Source organism: Echiichthys vipera, assembly GCF_963691815.1.
Source record: "Echiichthys vipera genome assembly, chromosome: 7".
NCBI classification, from domain to species: Eukaryota; Metazoa; Chordata; class Actinopteri; order Perciformes; family Trachinidae; genus Echiichthys; species Echiichthys vipera.
The window spans coordinates 33349534-33364248 of record NC_139832.1 but is presented as its reverse complement, the minus strand read 5'-3'; the positions used below and the strand labels follow the sequence as shown (position 1 = coordinate 33364248).

Below are 14715 nucleotides of genomic sequence, written 5' to 3'. Positions count from 1 at the left end.
CCTTTGCTGCACCACCCCCCACCCCATTTCCTGTCTGCCCTATCTACGGTGCTGTCCACTCGAGAATAAGACCGATTTAGCGTCTTATTCAGACCATCAGGGAAAAGGGAGAAAAATATGGTCGGCTTAATTCATTCCTATGCATGTGGCTCAGAGTCCAGTTCAGTCTGTGGGTCCGTGTCTCTCTCGTTGTTACGTTGTTGTTATGTGACGCCGCGGGGGGTAGAGGTCCGAGGTGTGGAGATGACGGCATCCTTAAGTATGCGTTTTTGCCGTCCAGACGACAACGCCACGGGGGGCGTTCTCAAATATTCCCACTCTGGGACCTGGTTACAGAAAAGACCATTTTCAGCCTTAGATAACGCCGGCTGCATGTGGATGGTCGGCCTAATCGGTATTGAAAATGTACGTTAACATGAAAACGCGTTCTCGTGTGGACACCACCTAATAAAGGCTTAAAAGGCTTGTTGTTGGGGCGTCAAGAACTGCCACACGTCACATCCCGTTGTGAGTTACATCCAAGTTAGGGACAATTCAGCAAGATTGACCCTCCTCATTCCGGGTATTCGACCCTAATGGAAATGCACCTAATGGTACAGCTAAGAAATGTGGCTTTCTATGCTCAATAGAGAGCCAAGAGAGACTATAATGGAACTTTTCAGTGTTAGTTCTAATAGAGAAGCCTACAACAAGTCTAGCAGTTTACTACACTTGGTCATTTTCATGTTGCATAGTCCTCCTATTTTTTGTTCCTTAGCGCATGCTGTTTTTTCTTTGACACGTTACTTTGAGGACAGTTGGGTACCTTAATGATTAGTACACCGCTGGACTTTGGTTGACAGAAGAGTGAAGACGAGTGTTGTTATCTGCTTTTCTTTTCTTTTCTTTTCTTGTCCTGTAGAATTGTTCTGGTGGACGATGCCATGGATTGCCTGATGTCTTTCTCTGATTTCCTTTATACCCTCCAGCTGCAGTTCTTTTACCAAGGTACAATAGAAACTACTGTCTCATGTTGGCTATATACACTACGCCCGGGCTCACACACTCAACACTTTGGCCATTTGGCACCCTTGTTAACATGTTTGTTTATGATTTGCATTTTTTTAATGGATTTTGAACTATTTCTCAAAATATCTCTCTTGAATTTTCTTTTGTAATTTAAACCTTTAATACAACGTAAGCTCAAAGTTCTTCAAACAAAACAATTATAAACCAAAAGATTGGAATATACAGGGTATCCTGCAATACTTTAAAGCTTAAGCAACACATGCCGGTGTCCTTAACTAACTTCTTTCAAAAAAAAATTTGAAAAAAATTCTATGAGCAAAACCTTTTAGACATCTTTCCAGACATGATTGGCTATTCATTATTAACCTCTAACCATGATGTACATCCAAGGGACCTGGCACGTTAAAAAAAACACCAACACTGAGTGAGTGTCACAACTTCCTGTATCTGGCCCTTCAAATTAAAAGCCCTCCAGCCTTCAGTAACATAGATTTTCACTTAATTTTGACAAGAAACGGTTCCAAATGTTTTGGGTTTTTTTCCTGCGACCAATAGACCAATGAAATTTTGGTCTGCTAAAGAGTTTTTGGTTGACCAGTGCTTAGTTGACTTTTTTCGTGGCAGCCCTAGTTACAAGTGCTCTCTGGGAAGGAAAGGCTGTGCGGACTCGTATAAATCAGACACATTTCTGATTTTCTCCTATGGTCAGTCTTGCCTTGTGGGACCTGACCTTCCACTATAATTGCTGGTGGCACTTGTATAGTTTCTGAGCCGTAGTTTGCTAATGCAGGGTTACTAGTGTTATCATCATATAATGGATCATTGGGCAGCTTTTGTTGGGGACTTGGTACGTGGATGGGATTTACCTGAGTGCAGGTCGTAAAAAGAACATATTGTGAAAGAAATTCTCTGGAGTCCTCAGTGTTTCTCAAATCATGTCTTTACTAAATACTGTATGCATACAGGAGAGACGCTACCACAACCGTCGGGTCTCCAACCATCTCTGCCTGTCTTCAAGTCACTTCAACATTTATACAGTTACATCAAAGCTCCTTACAGACACAAGGACAACAAAGTAACCAAAACACAGTACCTAATGTTTATGACCCCATTGGATGTTATCAGTGTTTTACGACCCTCAAATGTCACCATTTGCAACCCATGTGACTCCTATCCACAATCCCCCCCAGCACTCATTCACAGCTTGACTGTTGTGTTAATCAACATACAGGGATTTACATCATAGATAAATAAAGAGTTACAAAAAAAGTTAGGTCAATCTTTGGTTATTTCTCACATTCCCCCCTTTTGACACAAAATGTCAAATAATTTTTTTGAAATAACACAATATCATCAACTAACTCCTTCTTCGACTACACACTGCAAACATTAGTAGAGGTTCACTTTTAACTCTCCGAATATGACAAGGAAAAATAAAAACAACGAAAAACATTAGAACAAACACAATTCTATTTACACCGTTTCTTCATCTGAGCCACTATATAGGTTTCTTTGCTTTATTTTGCCTCATTCGATGCTATTTTCTTCTCTCTTCCATGTCCTTCTGGTGTCAGAGGTTACCAGCACTTAACACACTGTCGGAAACCAGTCTTTACCACTGTCTCATTTATTTTCTTCTTTAGCACCATCATCTGCTATGGCATTGCCCTGTGAAAACTGAGTTGTTACAGTTGTCAGCGTGAACTCTTTTAACTGTAAACAGGTAAAAGTGTTGGAGACAAAAGGTTAAAAACAAAAGGTTCCTGTAGGAGTGAGAATGCCACAGTTGTTCCCAGAGTGTGAAAGTTATGGACAATATTAGAGCATATTGTGACTCTGACACTGTATCATCTGTTGCGCCTAGAAAGAAAACCACAGATTTATACAAATAACTCTGTCGCCCTAGCTGACGAGTTATTTGGCAATTTAGTTCAAAGGCAAACACAGAAAGAGCAGTTAGATGGATTCCTGCACAACCATCTATAAAGAAAAACATAATCATCGTTAGACACTATGTATCAAACAATGCATCCCATGGTTTTGATCCACTGTTAAACATTTCCATCCACGAATGGTTCTCCATCTTAAGCTGTAGGATCAAAAGCTCAAAAATTAAGACAGTACAGTGCTTCAGGCTGACATAAAACATTAGTGTGACAATGAGTATCATGCAGAACATGCACACTTTGAAAATACAATAGGGTCAGATGTAAGTGTTTGTTAATCAACATAAAACTATTGACATACAACTATCATGCAAAAATTCAAAAGAAACAATCAGAGCTCGATCAGGTAGTCAGTTTAAGTCGGTAGAGGCTGTTTGCCTCAGCAGTCACAGTCTAGAAAGTCAGTCATTGGCCAAGTTTCTTTATACAGGGTTTGGGAGATCTCCACAAAAACATAAAATAATCCATAAGTGGCAATAGAATTTAATCTATTTATTTATTTATTTGTTTTAAAAACCCATCCAGTTCCTATGGATGCAGTCAGGACCCACTTATTATTAATAATTTTATTATTATTGTTATATCTAATGCTTAAATTTGCAAAAACAAGACGTTTGTTTCTGAAAACTTCACCATCACTATGGCAGTACCATCAAATTCCAAAAATTCAAATACCATTGAGAGTGAAAGCAAAAAACCCAGAATAATGAGTCAGGATTTACAGTGATGCATCAATATTGCATTTTCTAAAATAAATCACCAGCAACTCCAACCTGTGACATCTACGATGCCTCTTCAGGTAAAATGGGAGGTATATTTGAGACCTTCCACAATGGCATGATGTTTTATAAGAAATAATCAGTGTTGCTTTCAATAACTTGAATTCTTTCTTATGTGAGCTAAAAAAGATTTTGTCTGGGCATAGTAATCAAAACCTTAACTTTGTGTCTAATGATCAACTCTCACTGCAAAATCCTAACCTTCTCTATTGACACCAATACCTATTCTTAATAAATGTTCCTATATGTACCTGCAAGTGTATGTATGTGTTGAACATTAACATCCTGTTCATTCTAAGTTCAACTAACGGTGTCATCTAGTGTGGATGTTTTTATCTTTAATTTCTAATTTGTGATTTTCAAATGCTCTGACCTTCCTCCGCTGTCTGTATGGCCTGTTCATGGGGGAACCATGAAAAAAACCCAAGCAGAAACATTTAACCAGGACTTCTCTGGATCTTGTCCCAGTCTCCTTCTTTCTCTCCTTCTGATGTTGTCTTGATGAGGCAATCTTTGTCCAGGATTCTGTGCCCCATTCTGCTGGTATAGTAAACCAAATGGCCAGTCGAATGTTGCGTTCACACCTCTCCAGCTCCACCTCCTTGCAATATTTTAGTTCCTCTGGCTGCCATGTCCTGAACACAAGCTCTTCAGTGTTCAACTGAACATCTGGTGTGGTGGACATCAATTTCCTTTTCTTCAGGCCAGTAGTCAAAAAGAAGTTGCTGTATGGAGAGAGAACTTTCTGGAGAAAGTCTGTTTTCCTCAGTCACTGGTTTTGTGACAACTGACACATCAGATGCAGGTTCAGTCTCCCCTCCCCCTCATTGTCAGAATCCTTCTGGGAATATGCATATGGGCTTGATGGAGGGGCTGCATGGCTTGGAGACATTAGGAGGAGGCCGCTGTCTTTTATATCTTTCCCTACTCGCTGTCCCTTTCTCTCTCATCACTTTACCCTCTTCACTACATTTGTACCTAAACATGTGCCTAATAAAAGACGGAAACAAAAAAAAAACTCCCTTAGTCTAGTAATGCCAAAATGGAACCTCTCAACCACATTAACCTATTTATCTGCTATAAATTTAGCAGGATCTATAAAAAATTTTACTTTCCCATTTTGTTTCCCCTTTTTTCTATTGACTCACTGGGGTGTGCTTTTACTTTCAATGGGCTTATCGTTCACTCAGACAGATTTCACACATGCTGATCTTTCCATACGAACATGGTTAGATCTTATCACACATACACTAATTTTGGAAAATCTTTCAGCCAGGTGGTTTCTACGACACCTTCGTTCCGAGCAACGCACCCTTTAATATCCAAACTGGATATTTAGACACTGAAATGAGTTACCACAAAGTTTATTTTTCTTACCACATTCATACGCCCATTTTATTGTAGTTGGGAATCCCTACACTCATGCAAATTATATTTGCATTTTAAAAATTTCTACTCCTTTAAATAATTGATTCAGAAATCATTAATTTTCTCCCTAAATGCTTATGTATTTTCCAAAAACACTTCTCTCATTTGTTAGGTCGCACCAACCTCTCACAACACATTATACTCATTTATGTCTATTTTAAGACATCACTTTTATACCTTTAAGTGCATATATATATTTTTATTAAACTAGTCTACAAAATAAAATTACACAGAAAATATGAAGACGGTCACGACCTCCGAAAGGGACTCATCGGACCTCGATATTCAACCCTACAGGATTTATAGAATATCAGACAGCAGACCACATTGTCTCGAACTGTCACCTAGGTTACCACGCCTTCTCAGAGCCTCAAAGTGACACAGAAAATGAAACTAGTCTTCAAAACCACAAAGGACATATGAAGACGGTCCGACCTCCACAAAAAGGACTCGTCGGACCTTATATTCATACCTCTCACAGGAATTACAGAATATCTTGACAGCAGACCAAACACAGGTTCTCGAACTGTCGCCTAGGTTTTACACACCTTCTTCTGAGCTTCAAAAACCCCACAAGTAAATGAAGCTCGTCTTCAAAATTACACACGAGATATGATCGAAAAACACTGTACTCACGTTTAAAATGGATGGAGCGTCCGCTGTCCATCACCCGTTCCTGACATCAGGCGGAATCCTGTCCTCCTTGGCGGAGCGTAATTTTTCCTTACCTTGTCTACCTTCAGTCAGGACTCAGGCCTGATCAGCGGATCGTCCAATTCCATCCTCGTCGCCAAATTGTGAAAGAAATTCTCTGGAGTCCTCAGTGTTTCTCAAATCATGTCTTTACTAAATACTGTATGCATACAGGAGAGACGCTACCACAACCGTCGGGTCTCCAACCATCTCTGCCTGTCTTCAAGTCACTTCAACATTTATACAGTTACATCAAAGCTCCTTACAGACACAAGGACATCAAAGTAACCAAAACACACTACCCAATCTTTATGACCCCATTGGATGTTATCAGTGTTTTACGACCCCCAAATGTCACCATTTGCAACCCATGTGACTCCTATCCACAATCCCCCCCAGCACTCATTCACAGCTTGACTGTTATGTTAATCAACATACAGGGATTTACATCATAGATAAATAAAGAGTTACAAAAAAAGTTAGGTCAATCTTTGGTTATTTCTCACAATATTCACTTGTTCTCTCCAGCTTGTCTTTCTCTGATAGGCCTGCCTCATTCAATCCAACAAAGTCAATCTCATCTTCCTACACAGCAGCTCCGGTGCGGCTGCTAGCAAGGGCTTCCAGCTGAAATTTAATGTCAATAGCTGCTTTTTCTTGATATTCTGCTTCTCTTTCTGCTGTGTCTTTCTGTAGCTTAGCCTCCTTAACACCTCTTTCTAAATTAGCCTTCAGCTTCTTGGTCTGAGAATGTAGCGCGTGCTTTAGCTGCTTCTGCTTTAACAGTGTTAATGAGCTAGCTGATGAAACTGATGACCATGAAATTCTTTTACTAGCCACTGAATTGTTGTCACATTTTTTTCCTTCCATCTTACCACAATGTACTGTACAACACATGCCTTTCTTTGGCATTTCACTTTGTTGTCTTCACTAAAGTGTAGCAACTGCAGCTATCCAACTAGCCACACTCTTTCTTAAAATTGCAATTCAAGTCGTAGTAAGCTTATCAGGCCGTTTGCTGTGGTTCTTTTACATCATCTCGTAGACAGGGTTAGTGAAATTTGTAACAAAATACAAGATACAAAATGGTTCAATCCTATGTAAATACAATGCTTTTAATCACAACCAGATTAAATGCTTTTTTTATTGTAAATACGGATCTTAACATTTAAATTATAATCAATTCATGACATTGCCTCTGTAGCATTTACAGTCCGGATTGCAATGGATGAAAAAAAGCATGTGGTTCAATACATACCTCGGTTCCTGGGTTATGGTTTAGGTTCTGTTTTGGAACATGTATTGTGCATAAGGAGAAAAAAATTGCTGTTCAGCCATCTTTTACTCCGTCAAAAAAGGTAGCACAGAAAGCTTCACTCCTTCCATTCTTACCTGGGGCGTCAAACTGATCCAGTAAAGGGTCGATGTGGCTGCAGGTTTTCATTCCAACCAAGCAAGAACACACCTGCAGCCACAGTGACCCTTTACTGGATCAGTTTGACACCCAGAGGTGTCAAAATTATTCAAATACATCACTCAAGTAGAAGTATAGATACTAGGGTTTTTAAAGACTTCTGTAGAAGTAAAAGTATCAACTCGAGCTTTTTAAGTAAAAGTATAAAAGTACTGCTTTTAAAAACTACTTTAAGTAAAAAAGTAAAAGTAATCTAAGGGAAATAAAATGTCATTAAGAACAAATGCTCACAGATCATTCTTTTGACCTCTGCATGAATGCCGTGGCGTAATTAAGGGGGGTCAAACAGGACCAATTTGTTTATTTTACTAGCTGCAGTATCTGCAGTGCCCACCAGGTGGCACATGTGAGCAGCTCAGATGAGTTATACAGTCAGTGGTACAGACGGGCGATTGCATAAACGGGATGAAAACACTTCTGGAATGAATCACAGTACTATCAAATTATCTTACAGTATATTTACACATTACAGAGTCTTAGTGGACATGTTAGGTAGTGTATTATGACCATAGACGTATAATAAAATAAGCTGACAAACAGGCTTCCGGGTCTGAGTGTGTGCCTAAACCTTCATTCATACAGTTTACGGTCTTAATCTCTAGTTCAAGTCTTCTTCAATACAGAATGCCGTTATTTAGTAACTTATGATCCCATTTAGAGTAAAATTGATCATAAAGCAGTGGATGCTTTAGGGCAGGGCTGCAGGGTCACCTGTCGGCCATCAGGATATGTGTAAACATAGTTGTATGTGTATGCACGGCACTGTGGACATTAAAATAGCCATGACCTGTTTTTGGGTCTTGTCTGTGTTAAAGTATCAGGAATTTGACCCTTTCACTGTGTTTTCACTTCATCACTTCACTTGAACATTTTGACATCTGGAAATTCAGCGTTCAGTTGCACTTTGCTAACCAAGCTACAGCAGTTAGCACTAGAGTCACAGGGTCTGCATGTCTACACTGTGTACGAGCACGAGGCCTATGGCAGTTCGGACAAAAAAGAAGGACGGACCATGTGCGGACATTTAAAACAATGGCGAAAAGGTTCACGTTGGTGTGATGCGGAGGTGGAGTGTTTACTGCAGATTTGGTCAGAGGAAAATATTCAAAAACAGTCGAACAAGACGCACAAAATCCCTGAGGTCTGTGGAAAGATTTGTAAACAAAGTGACGCATTGCAATGATATCAATCAATGACATGTTACGGGGTGATGACATATAGGCAGCAGGAAGCATTCGCGCAAGGCCCAGGTAGTGTGAGTACAAACGGGCCTGGGATTCAGGGGGGAGAGGGAGGGGGTGACTAGAGCCCGGGGCACGGTACGGATGGACAGTGTGAGTGCGCCCTAAAGCATACTGGCTGACTCGAGTCAGCTGGTTGAAAATCATCAAAGTTCCCGCTTTAGTGAATTAGCGTTAAATACAGCAGCACGACTCAATGACACTGGTTTATGTTGCGTTTCAGTTTAACCCTGGAACTCGTAAATTTTTACTTCACGGTTGGATATTTCAAGTGGAGCGGGAATAAGACACAGCACGGGGCCGCATGTCATAGTCGAACCTGTGCTGCTGAGGAGGAGTTTCAGCCTCTGTACACGGAGCCTGCTTTAACCACTGGACCACCGTCAGTTATGTAGCACAGCCGTCTGTGAATGTTTTTGTGAAATGCTTTATTTTCGTTTGATAAAATACAATTTACCTTTATTGCTGCAATAATAAAAGTAGGCTTGAAGCTGAAGAATCCAGGAAGACTGAAAAATTTAGGGTTCACAACGAAAGCGACCCTTTGACGCTGAACATCCGTTGCCACGGTGAAGCGCCTCCTATCGAGGGACTGTCGTGTGCTTACCGATACTACTACTTTTACCGTTACTGCTTCTAGTGCTCCAGTACTTTATCCATCCAGTACTTTAATGGTACTAGTTATCGATTCTTTCTTGGAGAAAAAAAAAATAAAAATAGAAAAAAATTAACAAATTTAGAATTGAATGAAATACAAATGTTGGCAAAAAGTCAGGAGCTCCGCTGCAAAATTTTGTCCTCCATCCTTGACCTTGGGGAACAGGGCGGCAGCCTCTTTCATGTTCCTCTCGACGTTCGGGTTCTTGCTCCTGGTGTAGTGGGAGCCAGGCTTGTGCACGTAGGCGGGGAGGTGTGTAGATGATCGCGATCGCCGGTGATCGAGTCCTCTGCCTCTTCCCCTGGATCTGCCTGTCGTGGTGGTCGGTTTCCCCCTCCTGAGATGTCGAATGGTTTTTCAGAAGCACCTTGGTGCCGCCCGAAAGTCCTTCTCCATGACTTCTCCGAACACCTCCCACACCCGCTGCTTTGCCTCTGAAACAGCCCTTCTGGCCTGTTGGTACCTTGCAACTGCCTCCGGAGTCTTCTGGGATAACATATCCCGGAAAGCCTCCTTCTTCCTGTTCGAGGGTTACCGCCCCTTGAGGCACCTAAGACCTAAGACCAGCAATTGAAGCTTTGAACATTGCCCACTCCGGTTCAATGCCCCCAACCTCCACAGGGATGCCAGAAAAGCTCCGCCAGAGGTGTGAGTTGAAAATCTCCCGGACAGGGGCCTCCTCCAGACGTTCCCAGTTCACCCGCACTACTCGTTTGGGTTTACCTGGTCTCTCCAGAATCTTCCCCCATCCTCTGACCCAACTCATCACCAGATGGTGATCAATTGACAGCTCTGCCCCTCTCTTCACTCGAGTGTCCAAAACATGCGGCCTCAGATCAGATGATCACAGAATCGATAATCGACCTTTGGCCTAGGGTGCTCTGGTACCACGTACACTTATGAGCATCCTTATGTTCGAACATGGTGTTAGTTATAGACAATCCGTGACTAGCACAGAAGCCTAATAACTGACGACCACTCGGATTTAGATCAGGGAGGCCGTTCCTCCCAATCACGCCTTTCCAGGTGTCTCATGTCATCATTGCCCACTTGGGCGTTGAAGTCTCCCAGCAGAACTATGGAGTCTCCTACTGGAGCCCCATGCAGGACTCCATTCAGGGTCTCCAAGAAGGCCGAATACTCTGTACTGCTGTTCGGTACATATGCACAAACAAGTTTTCCCCCCTACCACCCGCAGGCGTAAAGAGGCGACCCTCTCGTCCACCAGGGTGAACTCCAACACCGCGGCGCTCAGCCGGGGGTTTGTGAGCCATTCCTAGTCCGGCTCCTCGCCTGAGACCACTCTGCCATGGGAGACCCTACCAGGAGCACTAGGTTCCAGACAACACAGCCCTCCCCCACCACGACTACGCCTCGATATCCTGTCCATGTAATTCACAAAGAAGATTGGTGACAAAGCGCACCCCTGGCGGAGGCCAACCTCCACCGAACGAATTTGACTTCCTGCCGAGGATCCGGACACAGCTCTCGCTTTGAGTGTACAGAGATTGGATCGCCGTCAGAAGTGACCCCCTGACCCCATACTGCCGCAGTATCTCCCAGGGTACCCGGTCATATGCCTTCTCCAGATCCACAAAACACATGTAGACTGGATGGGCGTACTCCTTCTTATTCTTCTTTTGCTTTCACTCTCTCTTCAGCAGCATCAAGAAGGACTTCTGTCTTGAACCGACCACCTTACATCAGTTGCTGCGAATATTCAAACGTTTTGTGTTGCAAATTTGCATCGCTGCCGGTGTGAATACTATGAATACTATACAGCGTCAGTTGACTTCACTTTCTGTTTCATAAGAATTTGTATTAACTGACCGTGAGGATGATAGCAAGACTGATATGTGCAGCAGTCTAATTTTACTGTACGGGCTACATTTGGACTTGTTGCGCTACCACTTTTACTTTTATTACTTATTTACTTCAAGTCTGCATTGTATCTGCATCAGTAAATGCTTGCCTTAAGACAGAGAGAAAAGTCTTGTACACCACTCTGGAAGAACAGATATAAATTATGAAAATAATAATAGAAACCTGTAAACCAATAGTGAGGAAGAAATCAGCTTATCAGAAGTGGACCATACTGATTCATATCAAAGTTGTATCTAATTTATGATAAAAGGCAATGTTAGCACTCTAATCCCATTTCCAGCCAAAGATTAATAAAACAGAATTGCCCCATGTTTGTGCAGAGTTCCTGGACAGCGTGCTGGTGATCTACCAGGATCTGTTAGCAGGGAAGAGTCCTAACACTGTCATCGTCCCCACGTCCACCTCCATCGAACAGCTTCCCTCCGTGGCTGCAGAGGAGAGCAACAAGGAGCAGCATCAGCACGGAGTGGAACCGTCCACTCTGGCTCAGTGTATAGATGCCCTCTGTGACAGGCTCAAACACAGGTAAAACACACACACGTTCCAGTCCTCGCTCATTGGGACAAGAGACCCTCTGGAAACTTATAATATTGTGTGTATAGCATTCACATGCAAATTCATTTCTACCAAAATATTGAAGAGAGGCGAAGCCCTGAACATGTGAAAGTGATATCTGAAGTAGCACGTTGTGAACGTTTTTGCATGCATCATTAACATCTTGTCCGCCTTGTTCACATTTGAAAATGTGAAAAAAACATTAAGACATCATCACTCTTCCCACTCGCTGTTGAGCCATTTCTGTAAGTCTAGAAGTCCCCTAACACTTACTACTACTTTCAATGATCGGTACTTGTTTGTTTGTTTGTTTGTTGTAAAACATTCAGGAGTTTTATCATTCAATGATACAATTAAATGAAAAATACCTGAAACAATAAATCATTTCAATAATAATAAATATCATTTAAGGAAATTATTTGAAAAATAAGTAATAATCAACTAAAAAAAAAAGCTCAGCATGTACGTCATGGAGCAGTGTGAATATTTGCTATATGCACATAAATTATTATTCGAAGTTAATTGAGCAGTAGGGGTGGAACGGTTTATTCAATAAATCCGTCCTGTTTGGTACGCTTGTCACGGTTCGGTACACGTGTGTACGGTTCGGTTTATGAGGTGCAATGTAGCGTAAGCCTTCATGACCGCTGTCCTCTCTCGTATCCATCTCAGCGCTACGTCTCAGCGTGTCAAATCCCAGCATGTATGGCAGGCTGAATTAGCCATTATTCACGCGTGACTTTGCGCGTCCCGCAAAAACAGCCACAACGCTACGCACGCTTCCGCTATGCACGCTCTCGCTACGCTCTTCTTCGTGGGTTTTTTTAATCCTCTTGGCAACAGCTCACTAAGCTCCGCTCTGTTCGTTTGTTTCTGTCTGGTCAAATCCGTGGTTAAATCACCACATCGTCTCTTTCTACTCAGAAAACTGTCAGTTCACCAGAGAATTGACAGAAAAGTTTTAGTTTCTGTCACTGTGAAGCCTGAGTTTACTCTGCAGCGATATCTGAGTGTAAAGAGGAGAAGTCAATAAGGCATTTTCAGAAAAATCATGCTACTCTACAATTATGTTACGTTCATTTTTGTCTTTACAGTTTTTGATGAATAAACTAATGTTTCACATGTGCTTGTCAGCCTGGTAAAGTAACGAGTAACTGAAGTAATCAGATGAATGTAGTGCAGTAAAAAGTAGAATATTTCCTCTGATTTGTAATGGAGCAGAAGAATAAAGTAGCATCTAAATAAAATACTTAAGTAAAGGAGAAGAGCCTCAAACTTTCCTTTAGTCCAATAATTGAGTGAAAACCTCTGGTTAACAGGTTTGTTCATTTAACAAGGCACTTTGAGGCCTATGACTAATATTGACATTGATAAAATAAAGACAATATACTGTATGCACTCCTATGTCGCTGCATTGTTTTACAATATCCATTAATGTGATGCTCATATTTTTCCAGCCCCTCATTTTGGATAATTTTCGTCAACCGGCCCCAATTCCAAATTAATTGACCTGACTATTTCAGTCAGTTCAGTGCTTGATGTTTGTGTGTATTTTAGTGAAAGAAAACCTATTTTCTTAATTTTTTCTAAGATTTGATCATGTATAAGTGTTTATATTCTTACCTAGAAGGCAAACAATTGTTTACCTTTTTGCCAACTAAATATATAAACGCGTAAATGCAGCAATGTGTCTCCTACTGTTTCAAAATCTCACTTCACTTTCATTTAAGATTGTTACAGTAATCCCTAAACAAGCTGCCTCATTATTTCAGTTTTTGCATGATTGCATGTCCTTAAGAATATCTGATGAAATTTTTTTAGACTACAGATCTGATACATGGTATTTTTAGAATCTAAAAGAAAAAGAAAAAAACAACCGAACCGAACCGAAAAAACGTGACCCGAAAACTGTGATATGAACCGAACAGTGGATTTTGTGAACTGTTCGACCCCTACTGAGCAGGGACAAATACATTGTACATTGTTTCATATAAAATATAAAATGGATGCCATGCATACAGGTTTCCACTCGAGACGTATTTGCAACCCCTGTCCCTGGTTAGGCCTTTACTAAAAGTTACACTAGCAAAGTTCAAAACAACACACACACACACACACACACACACACACACACACACACACACACACACACACACACACACACACACACACACACACACACACACACACACACACACACACACACACACACGTTAGAATACAGAACATCAAACACAAGGACAACAAGTCATGTGCTTGCACGTGTGCATGTGTATGCACTTGCCCTGTGTTTGAGGCTAAGAGCCTACTCACACTGTCCTTTTGGCCGCGGCCAAAACCGTTTTTTCAGCTAAAGCCTAGTGCCTTTAAGCAATGTGAGTGCACCCGCTCCGCGCTCAACTGCAGCCAGCGGACCGTCCACGGCCCGCTTGAAAGAGGTGGGCTTTAGCGGAGCCGTTTGCACATGTACGAGCACGAGCGTGCGCACGTGTACGAGCACGAGCACGAGCCCTACGGCAGTAGCGTTATGTGCGCCTGTTCGGACATGTAAATAGAAGGACGGACCATGCACTGACATTTAACAACAACAACAACAATGGCGGTGAAAGGTTGACGTTGGTGTGATGCGGAGGTGGAGTGTTTACTGCAGATCGGTCGGATGAAAATATTCAAAAACAGTCGACAAGATGCACAAAAACTCTGAGGTCTATGGAAAGATTTGTAAACAAAGCCACACACACGCGATCAATGCGTGTGACGTGTTACGGCGTGATGGCGTATGGACAGCAAGAAGCATTTGCCGGCCCTGGCAGTGTGAGTACAAACGGGGCTGGGGCGCGGGGGGGAGAGGGAGGGGGGACAAGTACCCTAAACTCCGGGTCGCGGTCCGGGAGGACAGTGTGAGTATGCCCTTAGTGTTCACAGGAGTTTTTCGGTTTCAACCATTGTTTTACTCTCTATCTCTATATTTTGATGTCCGGTGGTAATGTCTTCCACAGTTTGGTGGAGGATGATTGTCCGAATGTTGTTCTATGTTTCGCTGTTATAC

The 14715-nt window shown here is 41.9% G+C and overlaps 1 protein-coding gene across 1 annotated transcript in view; it reads left to right on the top strand.

Annotated features, from left to right (window-relative positions):
* The window catches only part of cstpp1 (centriolar satellite-associated tubulin polyglutamylase complex regulator 1), a 30411-nt gene that overhangs the window by 3319 nt on the left and 12377 nt on the right, over nucleotides 1-14715 (top strand). Inside the window, exons 5-6 of the mRNA XM_083917144.1 lie at nucleotides 902-987; nucleotides 11432-11636. Coding sequence (XP_083773270.1) covers nucleotides 902-987; nucleotides 11432-11636 — 291 coding nt within the window. The remainder of the gene's footprint in view (nucleotides 1-901; nucleotides 988-11431; nucleotides 11637-14715) is intronic.